Source organism: Falco punctatus (genome assembly GCF_963210335.1).
Source record: "Falco punctatus genome assembly, chromosome: 5".
Lineage (NCBI taxonomy): Eukaryota > Metazoa > Chordata > Aves > Falconiformes > Falconidae > Falco > Falco punctatus.
Window position 1 is genome coordinate 16,474,229 of NC_137584.1, and position 24,453 is coordinate 16,498,681.

Sequence of the window (24,453 nt, forward strand, 5' to 3'; positions counted from 1 at the left end):
AGGAAACAGCTGAGACAATGGCATACTTCATCCTGGGAATACAGTGTTTTACCCTGCTGGGAATAACTTGTCAAGAATAGACTCTTCAGTGGTCTCTGTCAGTGAAATAAATTACCTGGCTCTGTGGAGGTACATGATAGAATTTGCCTTTTGCCTTATAAAGGGCAGCAGTAAAAGACAATAAATACAAAGGCCTCCTTTATTTTAAATCTTCTTGTGTCTTAAATATTTTGTATTTCATTAAATAAAAGAAAAACAAACAAAGAGGGCGGGGAACCAAACAAGAATACTTCACATTAAAGGAGCTGCCTGTTTGTCATAGCTTCCTGAGCAGCACAGTAAGAACTTGAGCCTCCCTCAGGCATGGTCAGGTAATTTGAGGGAATACTAATGAACTGCAGCCAACAGCAAGTTTAAATATGGCAGAGTTGTATTTTTCGTCCATTGCAGCACATGACTCACAAAGGTCTGAGACTTGAGGTTACGTTCAGTCAGACTAGGCCGAGAACAAACTCATTGCCAGTTTTCTTCTAATTAGGACAAAATCACTGTTTCATATGGAAATTTCCTGGCTCCCATTTAAGATTCCAGAACAAGGCATAATGTGCCACATGTGTGAAGTAGTGCTTAATAAATGGGACAGTACACTCTGTATTGCTGCAGATTCCAAGTCTGTGCTAGAAAAGGTTTGTGAGAGCCTACGTCTACACCTTTTTGCCAGATGCAGATACTCCAGCAACGTCTGACACTTCAGTGCCAATATGGCAAGTTTCCCAGGCTACAAATATAGAAACAAATTCCACAAACTGGAGATGGCGTTATAATTTTTAAAATTATGTGTGATTGTGTCTCCTGCTCGATAAGTATTTAGGGCCAGATACTTAAAGGTACTTAGGCTAACACAGATTTACTTGGGGAATATTATAATTCTTTAATAGCACTTCCCAATCTGGTTTGTACATGGAGCAGCTACATATTCCTTCCCCTTCCAGTGCCTCCTACTGCCTTCATTAGTAAAGCAGGATCCAGTCACATTTGGTTCTCAGGTTAGAGATAGCTGCTTGAATTTTTTAAATCAAGCCCCATACCCAGTGTTTCAGGATTAAGCTTTCCTCAGCTATTCTTCCTCTCCTGTTTTTCACTAAGTCATACTATCAGTATAAGCATTACATTATCTCTGCTCTGAGCATCAACTGCAACAATTGACTACAGCAGCCTGGCTACTTGGCTCCAGCAAGAAGTCCTTTGGGGCCATGTGGGTGCTTAGTACCAGTGCTCTATGGACTGTTTATCAGTACAAGTACATGTATAGATTTGATTTTATTTAGCTTTTATTTGCTTTTCTAATCCCACGGTTTTTCTCAGCATAAAATTCTGTGTCACAAAACCAGTAGGTGTTTGAATGAACCTGCAGCCTTCACAGCTTTGGAGGAAGCAAGAGTATGTAATTGGCAAAGGTATTTTTAGAAAAACCCACATACTTTGCTTGGTCAGTGCCCAAGGAAATTTTCATTAAATTGAACCTAAATGACGGGGGGGGGGGGGGGGGGGGGGGGGGGGGGGAAGGGTAAATAATTTGTCAGTGCTGTAAATTATACATTTTTAGATACTCAATTCCTGAATATTCAGACAGCTCCAATAATGGAGCAAGTAATATGAACAATATACTTCATGTAGGTCATATTCACTGTGCTGCAAATTCATCCTTTTGTGATGTTGCTTGTTATTATTTCTCTACCTGTGAAGAATTATTATTCCTTAACCTCTTCAGCACATCCTTGTAGTCACTTTCACGTAGATGCATGTCAGAGATGGCATTTCCTTTAACAGGAGAATTTCTTTGTATGTTTTCTTTTGTCTGAGTTTTGAGTAAATCTTGCAGTGTACTTCTATTTGCAACAATGTTACTAGAATCCAGAAGATGGCACTAGTTGCCAATAATTCATTTGTAAAATACGCCTATTTACAAAAGCTGAAAACTAAAGAGATTACACTCAGAGGAAAGCCAAACTATATCTATGTGTGTAAAATATTACAATATATCAAATTATTAGTATTTTTCTATTAACTTTTAAATTCTACAACAGGCTATTAAACAGAACTTGCAAATATGTATGTTATAGAATTTGCCCTAACACTGATTATTATTTTTTTTTCATCTAGCTATTAATATTAGTCAACCAAGTTTCAGTGGCACAGATGTCTTTGGCTATACCTCATTTCTGGCTTATTCTACAATCCCAAATATCACCTTCTACTATGAATTCCACTTGAAATTTCAGTTGGCAAACCACTACTCAGCTTTACAAGATAACCTGATTTTTTTCACTGGACAGAAGGGCCAAGGTAAGCTTTAGTTTTATTACCTATGCTTACAGGCTTTCAAATATTCATTAACCAAGTAGGATAAAAATATACACAGCTTTTTCTTGATTCTTTTTAGGATACAATTTCATTAGGAAGAAAATAATCTCTTGAATACTTTATTGCTTTGTAAACACACAGTAAGCAATCAAGTTCTATAGATGCTTCTTTTCATTAAGGAGAAGTATAACTGCTTCCAGTAATTAAAGTCAATAGTTAATCTAACACTTGAGGTAGCATATTTCTGAACAAAATAAATGGAAACCAGAAGATTAAGGTTCTCTTTTCAGTCATAAACATAAATTTCGTTATTGATTGATACAGTTTTGAGAGATATTGCCTCAAATCTTCTTCCACTGATACTTACTTTATTGGAAAATCAATCCGTCTATCCAAGGTGCCACAGCCACCTTGCCATTTCTTCTTCCTGTGTCCTCAAATGACCTGTCACAGGAGCAGCCTTGAATTGCTGCTGTTGTCACAGTGGCTGCACTTTCATGGCCCACAGGACTGTCAATACTGAAATCCAACTCTCCTGCAGCCAGAATTGGACTCGTGCTATTTATGTAAAATAAGACCCTAACCTCTGAGATCACTCAATGCAAGTTAACGCAAACTAGCTATGAGTAAGTTGTGCTGCAATGTCTGTAGTGAAGTATTCAGCTTGGTCTGATTAACATAGCTGAGAAGCCGGTTATATATATCTGCTTATGATATTTGTAATAAGATTTTAGCAATAATTTAGGTATCTCTTCACAGCACCCCACTGTGGCAGGCTGGCATGGCCTCAGCATTGAAATGGGTTAAAATAGTACTACTTGTGTTCTGTCCAGCTTAGCGTTACTGTCCGCACAGCACCCATGATATTGATGGAAATTGAGAAAAATTGAATGAAATGTTAATGCTGATTAAAGCAGTCAGGTTAGAAACTACTTTACACTTAACAGATCATAGGAAATGTTTTACTTATTTTTACCTTAATTGTTTCTGCAATTGGAGCGTGAGCTAACTTTCAGACTTGGAGCTGTTCTGTGGGATGGTTAAAGCATAGGAGGGAGATTTGGTGATGTACCTTTAGATCTAAACCCATCACGGCAGGACAGTGATTTAGGTATGTAACATCTCTATTTCCACAGTAGGTGATATACCATATCTAAAACATCAGGAATTTGGTAGATACGGCCCATGACGTATGGGAACCCTACACTTATGCTGAACAGTATCAGAAAATTAATACTTGAGGAAGATGAAATAGGGGAGGAATTATTATTAGCATTATTTAGATCTGAGGTCCCAAATTACTTTATCAAAAGTCAGTTATGGGGAGGCATTATGCTGTTACATGTATACCACACAAAACAACTGCCGTGCATCACATCTCTATTTGCTTTGTTAAGACATTTGATATTTTCTTACGTCTTGTTTTCTATGAAGTTACTTAAGTTCCTGTACCCTCTGGGAACTTCTCCCCCTTTCTCCCTGTGGTAGACTTCGGGAGTCAGATATTTAGTCTATCGCAATGCAAACTAAAACATGTTAACTCAGAACAGCCTGGCAGGTTATGTATGTGTGATATAATTCAGCCTGTTACTTTTCATTTGCAAAGATCTTGTTAAATTTAGCTAGTGCAGCTCGGCTGATCAACTGTACTTCAGTGTGCCATGAGACCCTGGCACAGTACATGGACAAACATCCACAAACTCACTTAATTGATTGATCAAGTTGATTATACAAATTAGCCTGACACAAAGTATTAAACTACTGTGAGTATATTTAAACTCAGAACTTTGCTCTGCCTCTGTGTGTGAATCAGACTTTGCTAAGTTTTTTTCCAGACCTCAGCAAAATACGGTCAGGTCTGGGTGACCCTGTTAACTGAAGTATGTTCAACACTATTTTAACTGCTTCCAGGTCTTAACACCCCTCATGCCACATTTTACTCCTGCAACAGTCAACATTCACTCCCAGGCAGTTTTCCTTTCTCTTGCTATCACATTTCGCTCCCAGGCAGTTTTTCCTTTCATTTACTAATTATTTATTGTTGTGGGTGAAGTAAATATTGTGTTTCTTTTTTGCATAGCCAAGTAGAAATGATGCATGCATTTGACATTACATAAAACATTTCCATCTAGTCATTCAGAAAGCAGCTTTCAGAAGCCAGTGGCCCCATCAATAATTTTTTATAACGTTAATACATAACACTTTTATAGTACAAACACAAATAATTGTTAGAACATTCTTTACAATTACAAGAACGAACCATCACATTCAGACATGTTTCTGCAACCTTGGGAACTAAATTTCAAACTCTCACTACAGAAATTGTAGGAAATGTGATCAACCAAAACCATACCAATTTGTCCATTGTCTTTACTCAGGATAGAAAAAATGCAAATATAAAATGTAGAGCACCGATGGTGCGAAATAACTTGAATATTTTTTCAGTTACAATAATCAAAAGAAAATATAACAAAAATTGCTTAAAAATAAAAGAAACATTGCACTAAAGTTTGTTTCAAAAAAGTCTGGCTGGAGGGTGTACCCTGTAATGTCAAAGTCATTTTGAATCGTAGGTCTTGCAACTGTATTTAGCTGAACTGAATAAAAAAAAATCCTTATTGCTGTCATTTTTATTAACCACAACACTGGCATTCTGGGCTTATTATGTGGTTGTCAGGCAGAAACCTGGCTTTTTATTATTTTGCATATCATTTTTGTCATGCACACTGCTGTACAGTAGTAATGCATTTCTGCAGCCCTATGTCAAATGATGGATGGGCAGCAGAGCACCAGCTGTGGGCAAGGCTAAGAAACAATGAGGTGTTGGTAAATTACTTTGTAGCAGTTTTATTTATTTTCCCCTTATTTAAAATGGATGAGGAGACTGAGTAACCCTCGTTTTAATTACCAGAAAGCAGTATTTCTTCCCAAGTGAACTTTGCTTATCTCAGCGAGAGGAGATGCTGTTGTTCTAAGAATTTATTACTGAGTATCAAGCAACAATGCCCTCACCATGAGGAATGTGAGGTTTTTCAGAGCCTGCAATCTGGCTGTAAAAAAGTATCTTTAATATTCTGTTTACATGTTCCCCTTTCTCCATTTCATCCCATTTCTCACAGTTAGCATTCTCTTGCAGTACCCTACCTAATTCCCCTCCCCCCACGATCTCTGCCTAAACCATGGACACTGATGTCGCAGCTAACCTCTTGTGAGGTACTGCCAAACGTTGTCTAACGCAGGGATGTATAACATCTTTTTCCTCTTTCCCTCACAAAGCTTATCAATCAAAAGTCACCCTTGTTGTAGTTTCTCACTTCCTACCAAACCTCTCACAGCACTCAGACTAACGGTATTCGCAATATCCCCTGGTCACAGGGGACACATCCTCTTCTTTGAGCCTGGGGGCTACGGCTGACCCCTGACTTGGCTTGGAATACTTGGAAAACATCTCCTGTTCCCACAGGCGAGGACAAAAGTTGCCACAGTCTGTACATGTACGGGGCACGTAGATGTTACTTGCAAGGTGGTGGCATTTCTGTGAAAATGTATTTCAGAAAGGGCAAAACACCCCAACAGAGAGAGCACAGGAGGGAACAAAAAAGAGTGAGAAGCAGCGGAGGGAACACAAGGTCAGAGGAGGAGAAGGAGAAGGGAAAGGAGGAAAAGGAGGACCCCCATGCCACCTCCACAGGGGAGCAGATCATCAACACTGCAGCCCATGGAGAGCCCCACGCCAGAGCAGAGGAAAAGTGTGAGGAGGAAGAAGCAGCAGAGAGAAAACACCACATACTGATCACAGACCCCAGCCCACAGGCACCGCTTGTTGTTGGGGAAGGGAAGTCTGGAGTGAAGGAGCGAAGTTGGGCCATAAGATATGTTAAGCTTATGTAAATAGTTGTTCGGTACTTACTTTATAACTAGGAGTAATAATGTAAAAACAAAAGCAAATCTACCTGTATCACTTGCCCTGTGAATATTTAGATAGCAGTACTGCAAAAGTGTGCAGCTTTTGTCTCCTGTTTCCAAAATAAGGTTTTTCTTTAATTTTAAATCAATTGAGGATGAATACATGCTAACTACCATTGCTTTCACACTGGAATAAACAAATCTGTCCATTCCAAGAACTTGCAAGTATAGTTCTTTACTTAAGAAAGAAGAGGAGGTAGGTATGTATATATATAAATATTGATGTCCTCATTATCAGACAGAAAAAAAGGAAGTCTGAAAAAAGAAAGCCAGTATCATTCACTTGACTAGAATTAAATAATTTTCAGGAATTAGAAAAACAGCAAATATGAAGGTCTTCAAAATTAAAAGCACTGGTTGTTTCAAAAAGTACACATCTAAAAAGAGGAAAGTGCTGCTGAGTATGCTGTTTGCAACTCACGCGTGAGATTATTTATACATATCAAACTTCTGCACTCACAAATTATTTTTAAAGGGTGTTTACTGTAGTTCTGTATTGCAGGACACTGCAATGTAGGTGTATGTGGTATGTATAAAGGTCTGCTTTTTCAACAGCTGCAGTGTTTAAATATAAGACAGTAAAAAATAATTTAAAACAGATAATTTCAAGTTTCATTTTCTGCCCTCTTATAATAAAAAGGTACTGTGCTTGTTCCCCCCCCCAAAAAAAATACAATCTTATTTTGAAGGATTCCTGCCAATGATAGCATATGTAGTCCTAAATGTAAAGAAATTATTTACTTGCTCTTTTCAAAAAAGTAAGTTCTAAACTGAAAGTTTAAGAAGACTTCAGAGAATTAAAACTATTCTGACCAGAGAAACTTCAGTAACAAATACTCTAGAGCTAATAACAGATACAAAAGCAAAAAAAGCAGGAATTTTGTTTCCCCCAAATCCATCTATTAGTGTATACTCTACAAAATAACCACCATTGGTTTGCATAGTTAAGATATTTAAGTCACTTAACCTACGACCTCGGAAGTGTAATATGTTAAAACGTTTGGGATTTGATTCTATTTGCATTTATATTAGTCCAAGAAAAACTAAGTCAGTAAAATTATGTCATTGTAAGACTAATGCATAAGTAGAAATCAACCATTTTTTAATTCCTAAATATGTGGGTCAGAAATCAACAAAAAGAATGTGAATTTAAGATTGCCTTATTTCTTTGAATCATACTTGAGAGTCTGTTTTCTTTTCCATTCTTGGTATGGACAAGGAGTAAGACTAAAAAATCAAAACCAACAAAACAATTAAAAGCTGTCCTGTTTATGCAGGCTATTAATTAATATTATTTTCATCATTAGGTCGATTTTGTAGAATGCTGACACTGCTGCATTTGTTTTATGTACTTCATTTCCAAGAAAGCTTTTTAAAAATTCAGACAGCATTTTAAATAACACTTTATCTTTAAAGTGCCTCCCCTAGTTTTACAGGCCAAATCATGTAAGTACATTTTGACACTGCTGAAAATAGAAACTTTGGTAACCATTTAAAAAAATTATATTTTCAGTTTGGAGACCCTTCAGTGGTAATGTTCAGTGTAACTGAAGGCAATGGGCTTTCATTCAGTAATGAACAAATCATTGTAATGAAAATGAACAGTGTGTGTGTTCTGTTGAACTGAATGCAACTGTACGTTTTCTACCAAGGCTCTGTATCCAAATTCTTTGCAATAAGCTTTTATTTTTATATATATTCACATTGCATCAAAGTAGTAACTGTAGAGAAAAATCAAAGTACTGTTCCCTGCCCCCCTTCCTGCATTGCTAATGCAGCATATTCATTTACAGCCTATGAGATAAGGGGAATATGGCAGGTTTGGTTGTGAAACACCAGTATGCAGAACTTCAGTGCAGGACGAGATATATGTATCATTGCTTCCTGTGAGGAAAAGCCCACTTTTATCTTCCGCAAGTGAAGCAAATTCCCCTTGTACTTGGAGCAGGAGCATCAAGACACACATTTGAAATGAGGGCTGCCGTATGACCCTGCAAGGACTAGTAGGAAGAAACCTTCCCTAAAAGAAATACAAAATGAGATAGCCTTATTAAAACTTATTAATAAAACATCAAATAAAACAGTTTACAGGCATGAAATTGAGCACTGAATTGCTTGAATTCACAGGAGAGTTGTAAAAAGACATTGATGACTTTTAATTTCAATTCAGGACATCCTAATCCAAGACAGAACATTCTTCCTGTTTACCATTGTTTGTATCCCAGTTCTTTTACCATTCTATGAGCATGTGCAAAGGAAAGTGTGGGGTTTGTAAATAGAAACAAATTGATTATGTTTTCTCTAACTAATGATAGTTCCAATCTTGTCTATATGAGAAGAGGGATTGAATTTGCTTCAAAGATACCAGTGTAAAAATCCGTTTACTTGGATGACCAGAAATGGGTCCAGGAATTGAATTTTTACTCACAGGCTTTATGTCAGTCTTAAAGCCTTTCAAATGAGTTTTTATAGTATAGTACCTGGAAAGCACAGACTACATTTATAGCATGTAGTTCTAAATATAAATAAATAAAACTATTTACTGCAAATTTGCAAATGAATGAACTGAAAGTCATTCCTAACCTGAACGTTTAAGAAGACTTCAGAGAATTAAAGCGTACGGCTCTTCTGACCAGGGAAACTTCAATAAAAAATACACTGTCCTTAATCGGGGCAGCTGCAATAAAGTCTCCAGGCACTCTTGGGTCAAGGGCAGCTTACTGAGCTTGACAGAAGCTGCTAGAACTTCTTCAGGCCCATATCCCTGTTGCTCCCCGTACCTCACAGCAGCAGGTACCCTCAAGTGTTGAGGTTGTTAAAGTACCTACCATGAAAGCTGAAAGCATACTGGAATAGAATTAAGTCATAGGCTATTCTCCCATGCAACCTGGAATTTCAATTTTCCTTTTTTAAGATTTTGGAGAAAGTTGAAAATTTATTCATGTGGGAGAGAGAAGGAACAGCAATGACTGCTAAACCCACCAGGCTCAACAGGTTTTGTGGATGTCACTAACGTACTCCAGTGTGAAAAAGAATTTTCTTCAAAAAGCCTATAAATATGTTCAAAATCTCTGCAGTTTCTGTTTTAAATTCACAAAAGTATTGAAAACAGTATTACAAGTCAAACAGAGAATATTAAAAATACACACAAAGATTAAAACCTTCCTCGCTAAAATTTTCCTAAACTGATATATTTTCAGTGGATTTGGAGAGTATTTTATGCATCAGTATTACTAAATCCTGGAATAAGTAGTTACTCTATTTTTGTCTTTTCAGGTTTGAATGGAGATGATTTCTTGGAGTTAGGCCTACGTAATGGCAGAGTAGTATATAGCTACAATCTAGGTTCTGGCGTGGCAACAATCATTAGTAAACCACTTGATGTGACACTCAGTATTCATGTCATCCGTCTTGGCAGATATCTCCAAAAAGGCTGGCTGAAGGTAAAAAATTATTTCCTTTAGGAAGGATAGCTTTTAGATGAAAATTCTCTCTTTTTACGTTTTATAAGGGAAGTTTAGAAATCACTTTTGTTTCTCTGCTAAGTTTGGATGATTTTCTCATTAATAGTTCCTAAAGAAGTTAAATTCTTTTGTTGTGACAAATAAAAATGTTTCATTGAAAGGTGGATGATCAGAAGAATAAAACTGTCACTTCCCCTGGGAGACTTGTTGGACTCAATGTCTTCAGTCAGTTTTACTTAGGAGGCTATCGTGAGTATACTCCAGAACTCCTACCAAAGGGATCCAGATTTAAGAACAGCTTTCAAGGTAAAAATTATACTATTTTCATTTCCTTTTAAAGTATGTGTTAGATTGTTTCAGTTGCCTATGAAATAACGATCTAAAATCTCTGTCTTACAAGAAAGCAAACTTGGATCTCCTTGGCTGAGCTTTCTGTGGCTTTTTCATTATGTCACTATGATAACTAAGAAATATGATACAAAGAAAGTCTTTGCTAAATATTTTTAATACTTTAAGTTTCCGATAAAAATAGATATTTGCCATGATATCATTTCTTCTTATCTGTCCCTGTTCTACAGCATTGCTTCAAAAGGACTTTCTTTCTATGCAGTGAAGTAGTTTATGTTCTTCTGCCAGATAGCTCTGATCATTGTCCCTGGCAGTGCTGGTTTGTGTAATGGTTTTCATGCTGAAAACATGCTGAAAAAATCATGATGGATTGCCAATTTTTTTTTCCTGATATCATGATCTTGGTCTCTAGACAGGACCTAAGAAATTCCTGTTAGGAGTATTTGAGCTATTTTTCTAACAGATAATAATTCATACCTCAAAACTGGTTATTTGAAGCTCCGTGGAAATCTTAATTACACTCCTACCAGATCAACAGTGAAACAAAGAATTTGTTCATGATGCTTCTTTATTTGCATTCCTTACTTCCATAGAAGTAATGTGCTCAATATTTATGAGGTAGACTTCAATATGAGGTAAAACCAATGTTTTAAGCACTAGAAAGCCTTTCAAATGAAAAGAAAACATTTTGTCATAGCCAGCAAAGTTTGAGTTCTCAGTTATAAAATTGGGGGCACATTTAGAAAGGCAAGCATAGCAATAAAATTCATTTTCATACACTCCTACACTCGATTTCCACTAAGATCATGTAACTGCCTCTTTTCCAGCTGCTTCCTTACTTTTTCTTCTTACACAGAGACTTCCTCAAAATCAATTTCTTATCCTATAATCAACTTTTCACTCAGAAAGTCATATGAATTAACATTTCATCTCTCTCCACCTTTTCAGAAAGTATGGATTGTATAGTTAGACTTTCCATAGCTTCTTAACTGGTTCAAATTGGCCTATCATAAAACATAATGTCTATGCCAGTATTTTGATAGTGTCAATATTTATGAAGTACTTCTGGCTTTTTTTTATAGACATGTTAATATTAGGGGTGACCAACAGGAGTCTCTGGTGCTTCACTTTAACTACAAACCTTTTGCCAGTTTTACAGGTTCCTCATGTTGCAACTGTATTACAATGACCAAATTTCTACAAATGCAGGATAAATATTCTTCTTCCCCCAAAAAAAAGTCAAAGTTCATGTACTGTTATCATACTATTTCTTGATTTTTCTTACTGTTTAAAAAGAAGTCTCTACCTCAAAATTTTGTCAAATGTGTAGCACATGGACAGTTTTCTCTTTGTTCCTATCATTCACAGTTTTATGTCTACTGTATTTGCTAATTGATTCCATGCTCCAGTTCCCAGCATCAGCTTGTTTCTGTTCTCCAGAGCATACTGACTTTCAAGGAAGCTACGCTTCCCTATGACATTTTCTTATGTAGTCAGCATCTCATTTGTTCTTCTAGCTCAGAAATACCCCCAGTTTCAGCTCTCAGGTTCCTCAGGGTCAGAAATAAACCTCCATAGCCCTTCTCCAGAGTGGGAACTGCAATACCACCAATATAAAAGAAAGTTTTGAATCTTCTTACTACAGCCAAACTGCAGCTATAGGGACCTCACAGAAAAACTCTGGAAACGACAGTCAAGATAAATTTATTTAGCACATACTTAATTAAGATCCTCAGACTTTGGAAAGCTGCTGTTGGCTGCTTTTAAAGACATGGTTTATTAAAAGCATTTTACTTCTAATACCAGAGTGTACCCCTCCTTTTATAAGCAATCACTATTGGATCGAGAAACACGGAAGTCAGCTTTGCTACTGAAGGTTGACTGTCCTCAGTGTCAGCGTGCAATCATTTAGGATTTTTACCCTTTTTCAGACCATTTCCTCCCTTACCTGCATGCCTTTAGCAGTTGTTCAAGTAATTTTCGGGGGGGGGGGGGCGGGTGGAGGGAGGAAACTGGGAAATTTAAATTTAGGAAAATGGGGCATTAGCACCTACAGTTTCTTTCAATAGGCTGAGTAATGTTTGATGGTACCTTGAGCAATTTAGAAAACTTCCTTCAGACTTTGTGAGAAGCAGAAGAAACTAGTTAAGGTAGAGCTCACATGAAGGAGCCAAGTTCATGGGGACTCTGAGGCATCTGAACTTTGAGCTTCATCTGAATTTGTAGCTTATTGAGGGCTTAGAGCCTTTTGTGAATGGGAACATGGTAGGATATTTTACTGAAGTGTCTGGGGTTTCTTCATTGTCCTATAACAGTGTAATTAAGGAAGCTCTGAGAGTTTTCTGAGGTGTGTAGCAGAGCATACTGTAGCTGCTGTAAATAATTAATGCGGGGTTTAGGTAGCTGTAAGTCTTGTGGCCAAAGAGACTCAGTTTGCTCATTATGGATAATCTGAAGTGGAGTATAAAACCAACTCTCGTGCTCAGGTCTGCACAATGCAACACTATGACACACCTACATAAAATGAGATAGAGAATTATTTGGAAAAAGCCAGAAGTTGCAGCTGAATTTCCAGACCTCGCATCTCCTGAGACAGTGAGAGAAAAAACTGGTGTAAGGGGGAGGGAAAGAGGGAAAGTTCTTGCATTTCATGCTGTGTGCTACCATGATGGCAGGATGCAGTCTCTACCCATAGAAGCAATTGATGGAGAGCCAGGGCTTGCATCTAGAAATAAATGAAGAGCAGAGAGGGAGGAGCAACTGATTCTTCCTGTGGCCCTGTTCATAAATAGGATGAAGAATGGCTATAGAAGCAATCTGTTGTTTGACAGCAAATAGTATTAAATGGAGGAATAAAAAGGCAAAAGAAGCTCTTACCATAAAGCTGAACTGTTGAGGAACCTCTTTCATGCTGAAAAAGTCACCTCTTCACATAAATAATTCTCACAGAATCACAGAATGGGCAGGGTTGAAAAGGACCTCTGGAGATCATCTAAACCATGCTAAAGCAGGTTCATCTAAAGCAGGATGCACAGTTGCATCCAGGTGGGTTTTGAATGTCTCCAGAGAAGGAAACTCCACAGCCCCTCTGGGCAGCCTGTGCCAGTGCTCTGTCAGCCTCAAAGTAAAGAGGTTCTTCCTCATATTCAAAAGGAACTTCTTGTGTTTCAGTTGGTGCCTGTTGCCCCTTCTCTGGTTGCTGTGCGCTACTGATAAAAGCCTGGTCCCATCCTCTTGACACCCTATTTGTAGACACTGATCAGATCCCCTCTCAGTCTTCTCCCAGCTAAGCAGGCCCAGCTCTCTCAGCCTTTCCTCATAAGGGAGATGCCTCTGTCCCCTCATCATCTTTGTAGTTCTCTGCTGGGCCCTCTCCAGCAGTTCCCTGTCTCTCTTGAACTGGGCAGCCCAGCACTGGACACAGCACCCCAGATGTGGCCTCATCAGGGCAGAGCAGAGGGACAGGATCACCTCCCTCCACCTGCTGTCCCTAATGTACCCCAGGGTCCCACTGGCCTTGTCCACCAGGGCACACTGCTGGCTCATGGCCACCTTGCTGTCCACCAGAACTCCCAGATCCTGTTCCGCAGAGCTGCCTCCCAGCAGGCCAGCCCCAGCCTGTACTGGTGCGTGGGGCTATTCCTGCCCAGGTGCAGGACCCTACACTTGCCTTTGCTGAACTCCATGAGGTCCCTCTCCGCCCAGCTCCCCAGCTTGTCCAGGTCTCGCTGAATGGCAGCGCAGCCTGCTGGGGTCTCAGCCACTGCTCCCAGTTCTGTATCACCAGCAACATGCTGAGGGCACACTCTGTCCCTTCATACAGGACACTGAAGAATAAGTTGAACAAGACTGGACCCAGTACTGACCCCTGGGGAACACCACGAGCTACAGGCCTCCAGCTGGACTCTGTGCTGCTGATCACAGCCCTCTGAGCTCTGCCATTCAGCCAGTTCCCAATCCGTCTCACTGTCTTCTCGGCTCACCCACACTTCCTGAGCTTACCTATGAGGGTGTTATGGGAGACAGTGTCAAAAGCCTTGCTGAGGTCAAGGTAGACAACATCCACTGCTCTCCCCTCACCTACCCAGACAGTCATTCCATTATAGAAGGCTATCAGGATTTCACATTTTGCAAAGAAGTAAATAAAATTCCAGCTACTGCAGTCACTTTTTCAAATAAAGTAAACCCAGAACTCAGATGCATTCCAAATAGACACAAATATAGCCTTGTGATCTAAGTTTATGTTCATAACAAGATAGAATACATTGCAAGCTTGCCTGGGCAAAGACTACTTTTCTTTATGTTCCTGCATCACAGATGTCACAGAAGGGAAGTGACTTCTGAAGTCATTTTTAATCAGCGTTGCCTCTTGCATCACAATTTGATATGACTCACATCATACCACCTCTGGGTGTTTGCGTCAGAGCTCAGAGTAGCACTGGGTAGTCATTGTGGGAACCATCTCTTTTAGACAAACACCCCACTACTCACAGCAGTCAATCAAAACAAGGGAAAAGGAAAGCACTTTAGGAGAGGCAGAATTTTAGAAATGTTTAAATTCAGTTCTGCATTCAGGTAGACCACAGTTTATCTGTGTATCTATTTCTGTCAATACTCTTGCCTGCTTTTGTATTTTTCAGTCATATTAGTACCAAGTGCTAACAAGCAGGTAAGGGAGAATAGTGGGAAATTTTGGAAAAAATTCTTTGTATAATAAGGATATATCAGGAAAAAAAATAAAGCTGAGTAATGAAGTGATATTTTTTATCATAATCTCTGCAGTTTCCTTAATCCATTCTTGGTGGCTCTTTGGTGGTATGTGAACTTTGCTTGACTGGGGTGAAAGCTATAAATCAGATTGAGAGTAAGAAAAAGTTGACAGAAAGCTCTAAGTGTGGTCTAACGAGTCGCTAGAGAAAAGATTACCAAGAAGAAGGTACTATATCCTCTGTAAATGCACGCTCTTGTTACATCTGATTTCAGCTTACATCAAACTGATCTTCAGGATCAAACCAAGTTAACTCACAAATTCAGAAACTTGTTTGAGTTCCTCTTGCACACTTGGCTGTGTCAAAACCTCTCCACTATTCAGAATAGTTGGCAGTCTTTCCTTAAGAGGCCCAGAACTGGCAGAGCAAAGGGAATTCAGGTCAGAAAGAAGGCGCATTCATCAGCCAATCCCTCTGCAGAAGGTTGTATAGTACTTGCTACAACAGGCTCAAATTGCTGCTCTGAGTCCTTCACCTGCATCCCACTAACTAAGAATTAGAAGAAATAAGAAAATTAAATGAAAAAATCAGTGGAACTCATCAATCTGGGCCAAAATACTCTTGTACTTACTATATGCTTTGTTTACAAGTGCTCAAGAACTGTTGCTAACCTAGATGTTCTACTGGTGCTGTTAAACTAGTCATCAACACAAATGTGAGTTTATTTTCCATGACGACCTTACCAATTCTTGGGTACTCACTGTGCTTTCCATTATTTACACAGAGCTCTGAGCTGCTTTTTTTAGCACTCCAGCAAGACTCAGGAGAACAGAACATGCTTTATCTGCTACTGATAAACAGATGAAATGTTAGTTAGGATTTATCGAGCATACATTGGCCTAAAACCAACTCTGTTAAGAGCAAAGAAGCATTAATATGAAGATTGCAAATAATCATCAAACTAGATTATCTTTAAATTGCTTAATATGAGTTTTTGACTTACCAGTTTTATGCCAATATAAACAGAACTACACAATGTATAATATGGAAAAACCTGTCTATGAAAACTACTTTGACTATAATTTTTCTAACTGTAGGAAAAAATAGTTATCTTGCTATAAATATTACTTATATTTTGTTCAAAATAAATTACATGACCGTAACAAAAATTCACAATTGGACATTCATTGTGTCTTTCAGGTGGAAGGTTTTTTCTCCTGTGATTTCAGTGAATCATGCAAAACTCATATTAAGTGATTTTTTTAAAAACGGTGTGATGACTGCTTGCAGCTTTCATAACATAGCCTTTTCTTGCCTTTAATATTAAGGAGAGAGCCCCTGGCATTCACTACTGAATACCTACTATTCTCATGATTTCAAGCATTACAGGTATTCACCATATCTCAGCTAAATTGTATAAATCAGGTTTGGAAAGGTATGAGCATTTCCAGATACTTTATTTATTGTACTGGTTTAAATAAAGTGGTTTAAAACATGTTTTCTGCTTTAAAATTGTATATATTTATGTATAGATCTGGATGACATTTCAAAAGTGCTTAAGGCTACCTTTAAATGTGATTTTAAATCACTTGGATGTTCAGGTATATTTAGAAAAGTTACTTAGGGTTTGATCAAAAAAGATACGCTATATGGCACAATCTTCAGCTTTGCAGTACATAAATAAGCATGTGGATCTGGAAATGTGATTAAGAAATACTGATGAATTAAATTAGATGCATAAGATTAACTATCGTGTGCAGTCACTAGAAAGAACAGACTCTCCAAAGGGGCAATCCCCAGAAAGCCCACAGGCTAAATAAGAGTAGCTTGGAGGTAGCAAGTAGGGAATATCTCTGCTTCACTCTGAAGCTTTGGCTCCTCTCTTCACTTGGGATACCAACGTCTTAGCAAATTAAAAGAATGTCACGGCATAGATCCAGGCACTGGCACTCAATCATGTCTATAAATAAATTCTTACAATAGTCCCTGAAAAATATTTGGTCTGTGACAACTATCATTTCTCCAAACAATTCTTTTCTGTATTTAAGGACTTAACATAAACTAGGGACCGTTTCCCATCAGTAATCTGGATGCAGCTGTACTGTTACTGGAAAGTAATAAAAGTTTGATAATAAAATCATGACTACACCAGGTCACTTGCCCACAGGACCAAGTAACAGACTCTAGAAGTGTTTACCTTTACTAGTATACATTAAATTTTTGAATTATTTTCTGACATTAAGGGCCTAAAAGAGCATCATACATCTACTTTAAAATGTGGTCATGTGTGACATGATCTGTGTGTACCAGGGACTGAAGAATTCACTTAGGAAGGGGAAAATCTGGGTCTTTCCCTGACAGGGTCCTTTTCAGCCTAAGGAAATCCAAGCCCACATTCCCTGCCTGCATTATATTAGTCAGTGCACTCTGGATTCTTACAAATTTTACATTAAACAGACTTCTTGGTGTCTGTTCTTTTTTTCTAGGTTGGTTTTTTGTAGGGTTTTTTTTGACTGCTTTTATCTGATATAGGTGCATTCCTGTAAGATTATGTGTGTGTAAACACAAAATTGCACTTAGTCACTCCTCTGTCACTGACTTTGTATTCTATTCCTTGAGAAATTGTTTTTTTTATTTTACCTATTATTAAATGAATGAACTTAAAATCACCCACTCATTTGCCTGAACAGAAAATAGACAGCATACCTTTAGCTGATGTAGATGATACGATTGCCCATCCACTGAAGACATTGTGGTAGAACCCATTCATTGAGGCTTGACACTGCCCTTGTTTGTTTGTTTGTTTGTTTGTTTTGACTCCTGTATCTGTTTTAAATGTCATTTATTTTTTCTTTCTACTTTTGAGGTTGCATTTTTGATGTTCAAGTTCGCACCAGCGTGAATCAGGAGTTTAAATCACCAGGCACTCCAGAAGGTCACCCTAATTCTGGTCGCAGTGTTGGACAATGTGAAGACTCCCCATGCAGTTTAATAAAATGCAGAAATGGTGGGAAGTGCATAGAAAGTGGCTCTACTGTTTAGTAAGTATATTATTTTTTTTTTTTGTAGACTAGAGCGTAGACTGATCTCTAGACTAACAACTATGGTAATTCAGTGGCTTGATAACTGAAGTCTTCAGGAGCTTTTATTTATGTTATTAGAAAGAAAGAAAACTGCTGAAAGGTTCATTCAGTTACACAGGTAATTTTAATCTTACATTACTAAAATTAAAACTAAATTATAAATATTAAGTTAGGACACTTCCTGGGGAGCTTTTTAAAGAAATTCCATGGACTGGTTCTGCTCCACTGAAGTCACTGGTATCCAGACTTGCTACAAAATGCATGGGAAGAACTAGATGTGTAAGAAAGACACTTCTTAAAAACTAAGTGAGCAGCCTAGCTAGCAGACAACAAATAGCAAAGAGGAGAGCTTGGCTTCTTAATGTCCGAACATGGCTAATGGGGCAGAAATAGGTGACTTCTGTTTCCTGGAAATTAATATTTTCACCTAAGAACACATTTATGGAGTAAACCACTGAGTGCCCAACATCAGAAAGTTCTAAGCCAGTTTAAATCCTTAGGAGCTTCCTTACCTAGCAAATGCGCGTCCTTTTCTCCTGCTGTCTCTCCCTAATACACACAGTTCTCTGTGTCTCCAGTTGTGATTTCTGTGGATGCTTTCCTGACTCTCAAGTGCACCTACTCTGGTCACTCTTCATGCCATTCTCAAGCGTTCATTTACATTGCCTCTCCAGATCTGCTGGCTGGTGGAAGATCTTCTTAATCCATTTCAAACAGAACAAGGTGTTAGTAAGGATCTCATGTTAAAATTGTTTGAATTATGTCAGTTCATCATATAAACTGTTCACCTGGCTGATCTACGGGATAAGTGATGGCAAGGACAGCTGGCTCAGAAGACAAGTCTATGGTCATTCGTGCTTCATCGCTAAGTGTAGGTGGATCTTAGTGTCCAGGCTATAAGGCATACAAGAAGGAAGTATATTTGCATTTCCAAATTGCTGTTGTGTGTCAGCACTTCTATTGTAATAAATCTTGCTGTTAAAACACTTCGTAACTCAGCTGGAAAACCTTTGCTGAGGAGTTGCTGAGGAGCACTTCACACTTTAAAAGTATCTGCCAAGATTAATTGTACTTTCTTCCCCTCATGTGCTTCCACATGTATTCATTCATTACATGTATTTGCATAATTTTTTTTAAAAAAAGAGAAAAGCGCTGATTTAAAACATCTGAAGACATTGACTGAAAACACTGCAAACAGCAAGACAGGTAAAAAGAAAAAAACAGGCTTTACACTGTGGAGCCTCTGTGTATGTTTCTTCTTGAAAACAACAAAGACCTGTCCTGTTGTGCTACAAAGAAAAGACTTTGCATACCTGTCAAGCTAAGAACAATCTGTGTGTTAGAAAAAGAATTATATGGTAATTGGTTTTGCTGCCCCAAGACAAATCTTCAAGAAAACCTGTACAAAACTAGTGCTTCTAAAGCTAGTAAGGCTGTACCAAAATTTGGAAAATTCACCCTTGAGATGCAGCATGCAGTTCCCTCACCATTACCCTTGCAAGCAGTAATGAAGGAAATGCTTTGAAAGACAGAATTTGGGATTGCTTTCCAGATGTTGCACTTCAGTATGCCCCAACTATTGCACTTTGCAGGATCCTTCCAGAACTGTTAAACCTTTGACATTCATAGTGTTTGATCTTCTGAGGAATGAGAAAAAGAGAATGGCATTTTTTTCACTTATGAGCATATTAGAGGAGAAAGAAAACCAAACCTGCAGGAAAACAAATACCAGAAATGTGGGCTGAAGCATGCCACTCTCATCTGCCCACTTACACAACCCTAAATCCTTGCTTCAGTAACTTACCCAGCTGTGCCAAGTCGTCTTAATGTCTACAAGGTACAGAGCCGCTAGAGAACATTTGAAAACATCTAGAGTGGCAGCTGGTGACATAGCTACATTGGAAGCTTGATGTTATAGGCAAAGGTCTTTTTCATCATTATAGTTTCATAATTTTTGTTTCAGATTTGTTCAGGGATTATTCTAAAATTCTGTGTATGTGTAATTTGGTTTTTTGGGGCGTTGGGGTTTTTTTTGTTTGTTTTTAATTTGTAGTGACCTACAACTGAATTATATTCCTCTCCTCATATTTCAGGACAGCTAGGTTTTCACAGACTATGCATATATGCATGCATGTACCTGTAATGGCCACTTTTTTTCCTCTCATAAAAAAGTGAAATATTGCCAAAGACGTGTGGATGTAGCATGCATGTAATTTTTGTGAATGTGTAGTAGCTGTCAATACCATCTCATATTTTCTCAGAGGGAACTTCTTTCAGTTTTCAAATCATCTTGTGTTCCTCTGAGAAGCAGAGTCCTTGAAGGAACTGGATCTGTGTTTAAGCATTTTTTCTCCTGAAATGAGATCTGTCCAGAGGGTTTTGTTGCTGTTTGGAGCTATTTTTATGTTTTGTTTTCACCATCCTGCAAGAAAGTGTTCAATACTCTTAAGCTGTAGATTCATTTGCTATATGGATAATGCTTTGATTTAAGTAGAAGCAGAAATAGACAGCATTAAACTTTACATTCTAGCCAGTAACAGAGCACAACTACTATGTTTTAACAAAGTAAAGAGCAAGTATTTGAATAAGAAATTAAGAACTTTATGTTCAAAGGACAATAATATCCTCCAATATTTTATTTATTGCATAGAATCATACAAAATAGAAAATTACATATAACAAGGTTGTCTATGATGTGTTACAGCTAGTGCTTCTTGGTGAAGTAAGAGAAAAAGTATGTCTTGTGTGCACTTTGAAAAGAACATCAGACGTAATGGATTGGATTCAGTTTGCTAAATGTAAGCCTGGGTAGACCGTTTGGCGTTCAGCTGCTGCTTCAGAAGACCTTAGGACTTGCTGAAGTGTTCTGTTATATCTCTAAGCTTCGTGTGGATTTCTCAGCACTCTATAGCTTTCAAATGGCAGTAGCCACTTAGGTTTAGGAAATTAAATATACCTCCATATGGTAGAGGGATGCCCCATAAAATGAGCTGCTGTAGTTTCATTATTAGGTTAGGTTAAATTAGAACCAATTTTCAGTGCAAAGACAGAACCAATATTCAATGCAAGGACATATTTTATAGTTTGTAAGGGATAAGGTATTTTTTAATTTAATTGTTATGGTTTAGATCAGTAAAAGTTTCTACTCTTGGGGAAACACCTAATTTGGCTTAATGGGACACTTTAACGGCATTCCACTGTTCTCTTTGTTTAAATATTTAATTTCTTTCCGATCTTAATTTATTCAGACTCCATTTTTACCTTCTAGCCTTAAGATAGACTGTTTTCTGTTAATGCTCTAGTTTTCCACTGCCTGAATTTAAAGCCACTTTTATTTTGAGATCTTGTCCATTGCTCAGCATTTTTCAGTTTCAATACAATACAAATTCAAGAACTATATGCAGAAAACTCCAGTAGTTTAGGTAACCTGATGTGGCCAGTACAGGCCAATATGAATTTGAGATGTCCTGCATTATCTGAGCAACCCATACGATGTTGACAAATGTGACAATTGCTCATGAAATAGTAGTCAAAGGCCAAATGAGATACCCTAGGGAGTTTCAGATGACACTAAACATCTCCCTGGTCTCAGGTGGACTAACTAATTAGGTAAATTAATTGAGCCTCTGATCTCCATTGAGTATATGCCCATCTTATATCTAAAGACCTAAATTCAAGTGTCTGAATTTGCATACCTGAATCACTCCTTTACTGGTTTAAGATTACTTGACATTTTAAACATATTTTCTATGTTTAATGTAAGAATGCTCTTTGTTTAAGAAACCACATTAGATATAATCAAACTTTCCAATTCCTTCACAAAAATCCTTTAGGACCTTTAGTTATTTCTCTGTAAAGTTCAAGAAATGCTTCTGGTTTGATTTGGATTTTGTGTAGTAACATACAGACATATTGTTTACATACTTTGTAAAATGAAACTTTTCATGATTTTTTTTTTAAATGTTGCCTGAATCTTTATATAATAAATTTCAGGGTTTGGTCTATAATCAACAGTGGCATAAGCTTGTGGTCCTTACTTATGTAGAAATTGTGTTACTTATTTGAGAGCTCAGTTTGGCTTTGGTAAGGGACTTTGAACGTGGAAAGCCATCCTATGAACACTTCATGATACTGTTAAGCATTTGACAAGAAATGAACAAGAAAAAGAAAAAGACATTAAGTTAAATCATACTTCAACTTCCTAAATACAAAGATTACAGAACTTAAAGTGTTATCTGAAATTTTTAAAATCCAAAGTGATGTTTTGTTGTATTTCTCTGAATTTGAGAGTTCTTGCTTCCTGACTGGCTGACTTCGCCATGTATATGCTATGACATGCACCCTTTTAAGAGCCCTTGGCAAAACTAGGGGATTCAAGATCATGCAATTTCTTCTCAGACATGCTATCTTAGTTGTATATGAAAGCCTTTCTCTCTTTTCTCCATCTAAAAATATGTCATAGAAAAAATAAGAGACATTTTGGCAGTTGCTCTTGAGAAACTCAAAAACTGGAATATAGAAGAATTGGTTTAATCCATGTTCTTCAAAAACCCTGAAAACAGGTAAGTATCTTGCGGTGAGATTTAACTCCTAAGACACCTGGAGTGGCTCCAGGTGAGCGAAATGTTTAAGATCCTGTCACAGTCAGTGGAGGTCCAGACCTTTCCATTTGTCTAAACATTGGCATTCTAATGGCACAGATCCTGGGATACCTTTTCTGGTCTTTACAGGGTGTCCAGAAGACCACTAGTCATCTGCAGTTCTTCTGTCTTACCTGTCAGTTTCACACACATCTCTCAGATACACCTTGGCATGTCAGGTGGCACTAAACACCTGCGTTGAGGCAACTGAATGCAGCACCTCATCACTGGAGTCATGCATGTATTGGTTGGGTGGATAGCGCTCCAGTTCCCCTGCCTGTTTCAGCTGAATCACCACTGATTAGCATATGAACTCGGGCACCTGCTCGAGAATCCCACCGCCTAAACTTGAGCATTCGGTGATCTCTGTCAGAATCCTGTCTCCCTGGTCTCAGGCTGCTTCTCTCGCATACTTCTAGGGAGGCAACTGGAGACCATCCGGGCGCCTAAAGTAACATAAAATTAGGTGTCTTGATCTCAGAATGAGTCTCACCTCTTATATCTAAAGAAATTCAAGGAGCATCTGGATGATGCTCTTAGTCATATGATTTAATTTTAGGTAGTCCTGTGAGGAACAGGGAGTTGGATTCAACAATCCTTATGGATCCCTTCCAACTTGAAATATTCTATGATTCTAAATGAGTCTTTAAATCCCTAAGAGTCAAGGCACTAATGATTTTGCAAACCATTGGGTTCTCTTGGTCTGGAAAAACTGTAAGCAACCACAACTGAGAAAACTAGATCAGCACAGCGGGCCACACGATGGAAAGGATTTAAAATGCTGCCACTTCCCCTATCTCTCTAAAGATTAGGAGATTTTGGATCTAAACTTCTCAACCCCAGCCCAACTTGCTTGAAAGTGTTAAGTGGAAGAGGTTACATTTGTTCATAGACCTTTGCCACTGTAGGCCACAGTAAACATGTTCAGCTCTGTGTAAATAATTTTCGAGTCATCTAAAAGTCTAACTTTTATTCAGTCCTAAAAGACAAGAATGAAAAGAAACTCAGACATATGCAGACACAAGGAAGGGGAAGGGGAAGAAACTAGGTGTATGTCCAACAGCAGTAGCTTCAGTTCCAAACACCCAGCTTCACAGTCTGAGAAACGGACATTTTTTTTTTTTTTTTTTGGACTCTGGGAATAAAATTACTTCCCCTTCTCAGTATGTGTCAAAGCATAACACTTATAGCTGAGACAGAAAGCATTGTGATGGCGACTTTGATGAATTGAGGTGCTTTTGCTTTTGCAAGGTCCTGTCCTCTTTTTCCCTTCATTCCAAATAGCTGTTTATCACTCTGAAGGGCTTGGGCTGTGCTTTGTTTAGATGTTGTTGTCTGATCTGAGAGTTTGGTGAAACAGCAGGGTTTCACAGACTCCTCATTTTGTTTTACCCAGAAACAGTGGGCTGATTAATAAAGTGTGAGTGACTTTGAAGAAAAATTCAAGATTTGCACATATACAAAAAGATGTGAGCTAAGAATCAATCAAAATATATGAGGTTTCATTCTTAGCCTTGAGAGTGAAAACTTCCAGGGAAAATCTGTAAGTGCTTTTATTCAGGGGAACGATGTTTTTATCATAAAGTGTCACTAAATTCTAAAATGCAAATAAGTTTAACATACTTTATTGTAACTATATTGAAACTTTCTTTTGAGTAAGGTGGACATTTTTAACATCAATGCCAAGTGTCTTCTGTATTTAACAATTTCTATAGAATTCGTACTGATTTTAAATTTATAGGTTAGTGTGAATTTTATAATTATATTCTCCTGGCCTAAATGAAAGAAAGGCATGAAGAGTAGTGGACACTAAGAAGTCCAATGATTCTATCAGTTTAGAGAATTTGCTTATGGCATAGGTTTACAGTCATAGATACAT

At 38.0% G+C, this 24,453-nt stretch overlaps 1 protein-coding gene across 5 annotated transcripts in view; it reads left to right on the forward strand.

The window, feature by feature from the left end:
* EYS (eyes shut homolog) overlaps positions 1-24,453 on the forward strand; it is a 1,034,174-nt gene that overhangs the window by 978,302 nt on the left and 31,419 nt on the right. For all 5 annotated transcript variants that reach the window (XM_080388797.1, XM_080388796.1, XM_080388798.1 and 2 more), the window contains 4 exons: positions 2,164-2,346; positions 9,607-9,773; positions 9,956-10,100; positions 17,718-17,892. In XM_080388797.1, the coding sequence (XP_080244923.1) occupies positions 2,164-2,346; positions 9,607-9,773; positions 9,956-10,100; positions 17,718-17,892 (670 nt within the window). The remainder of the gene's footprint in view (positions 1-2,163; positions 2,347-9,606; positions 9,774-9,955; positions 10,101-17,717; positions 17,893-24,453) is intronic.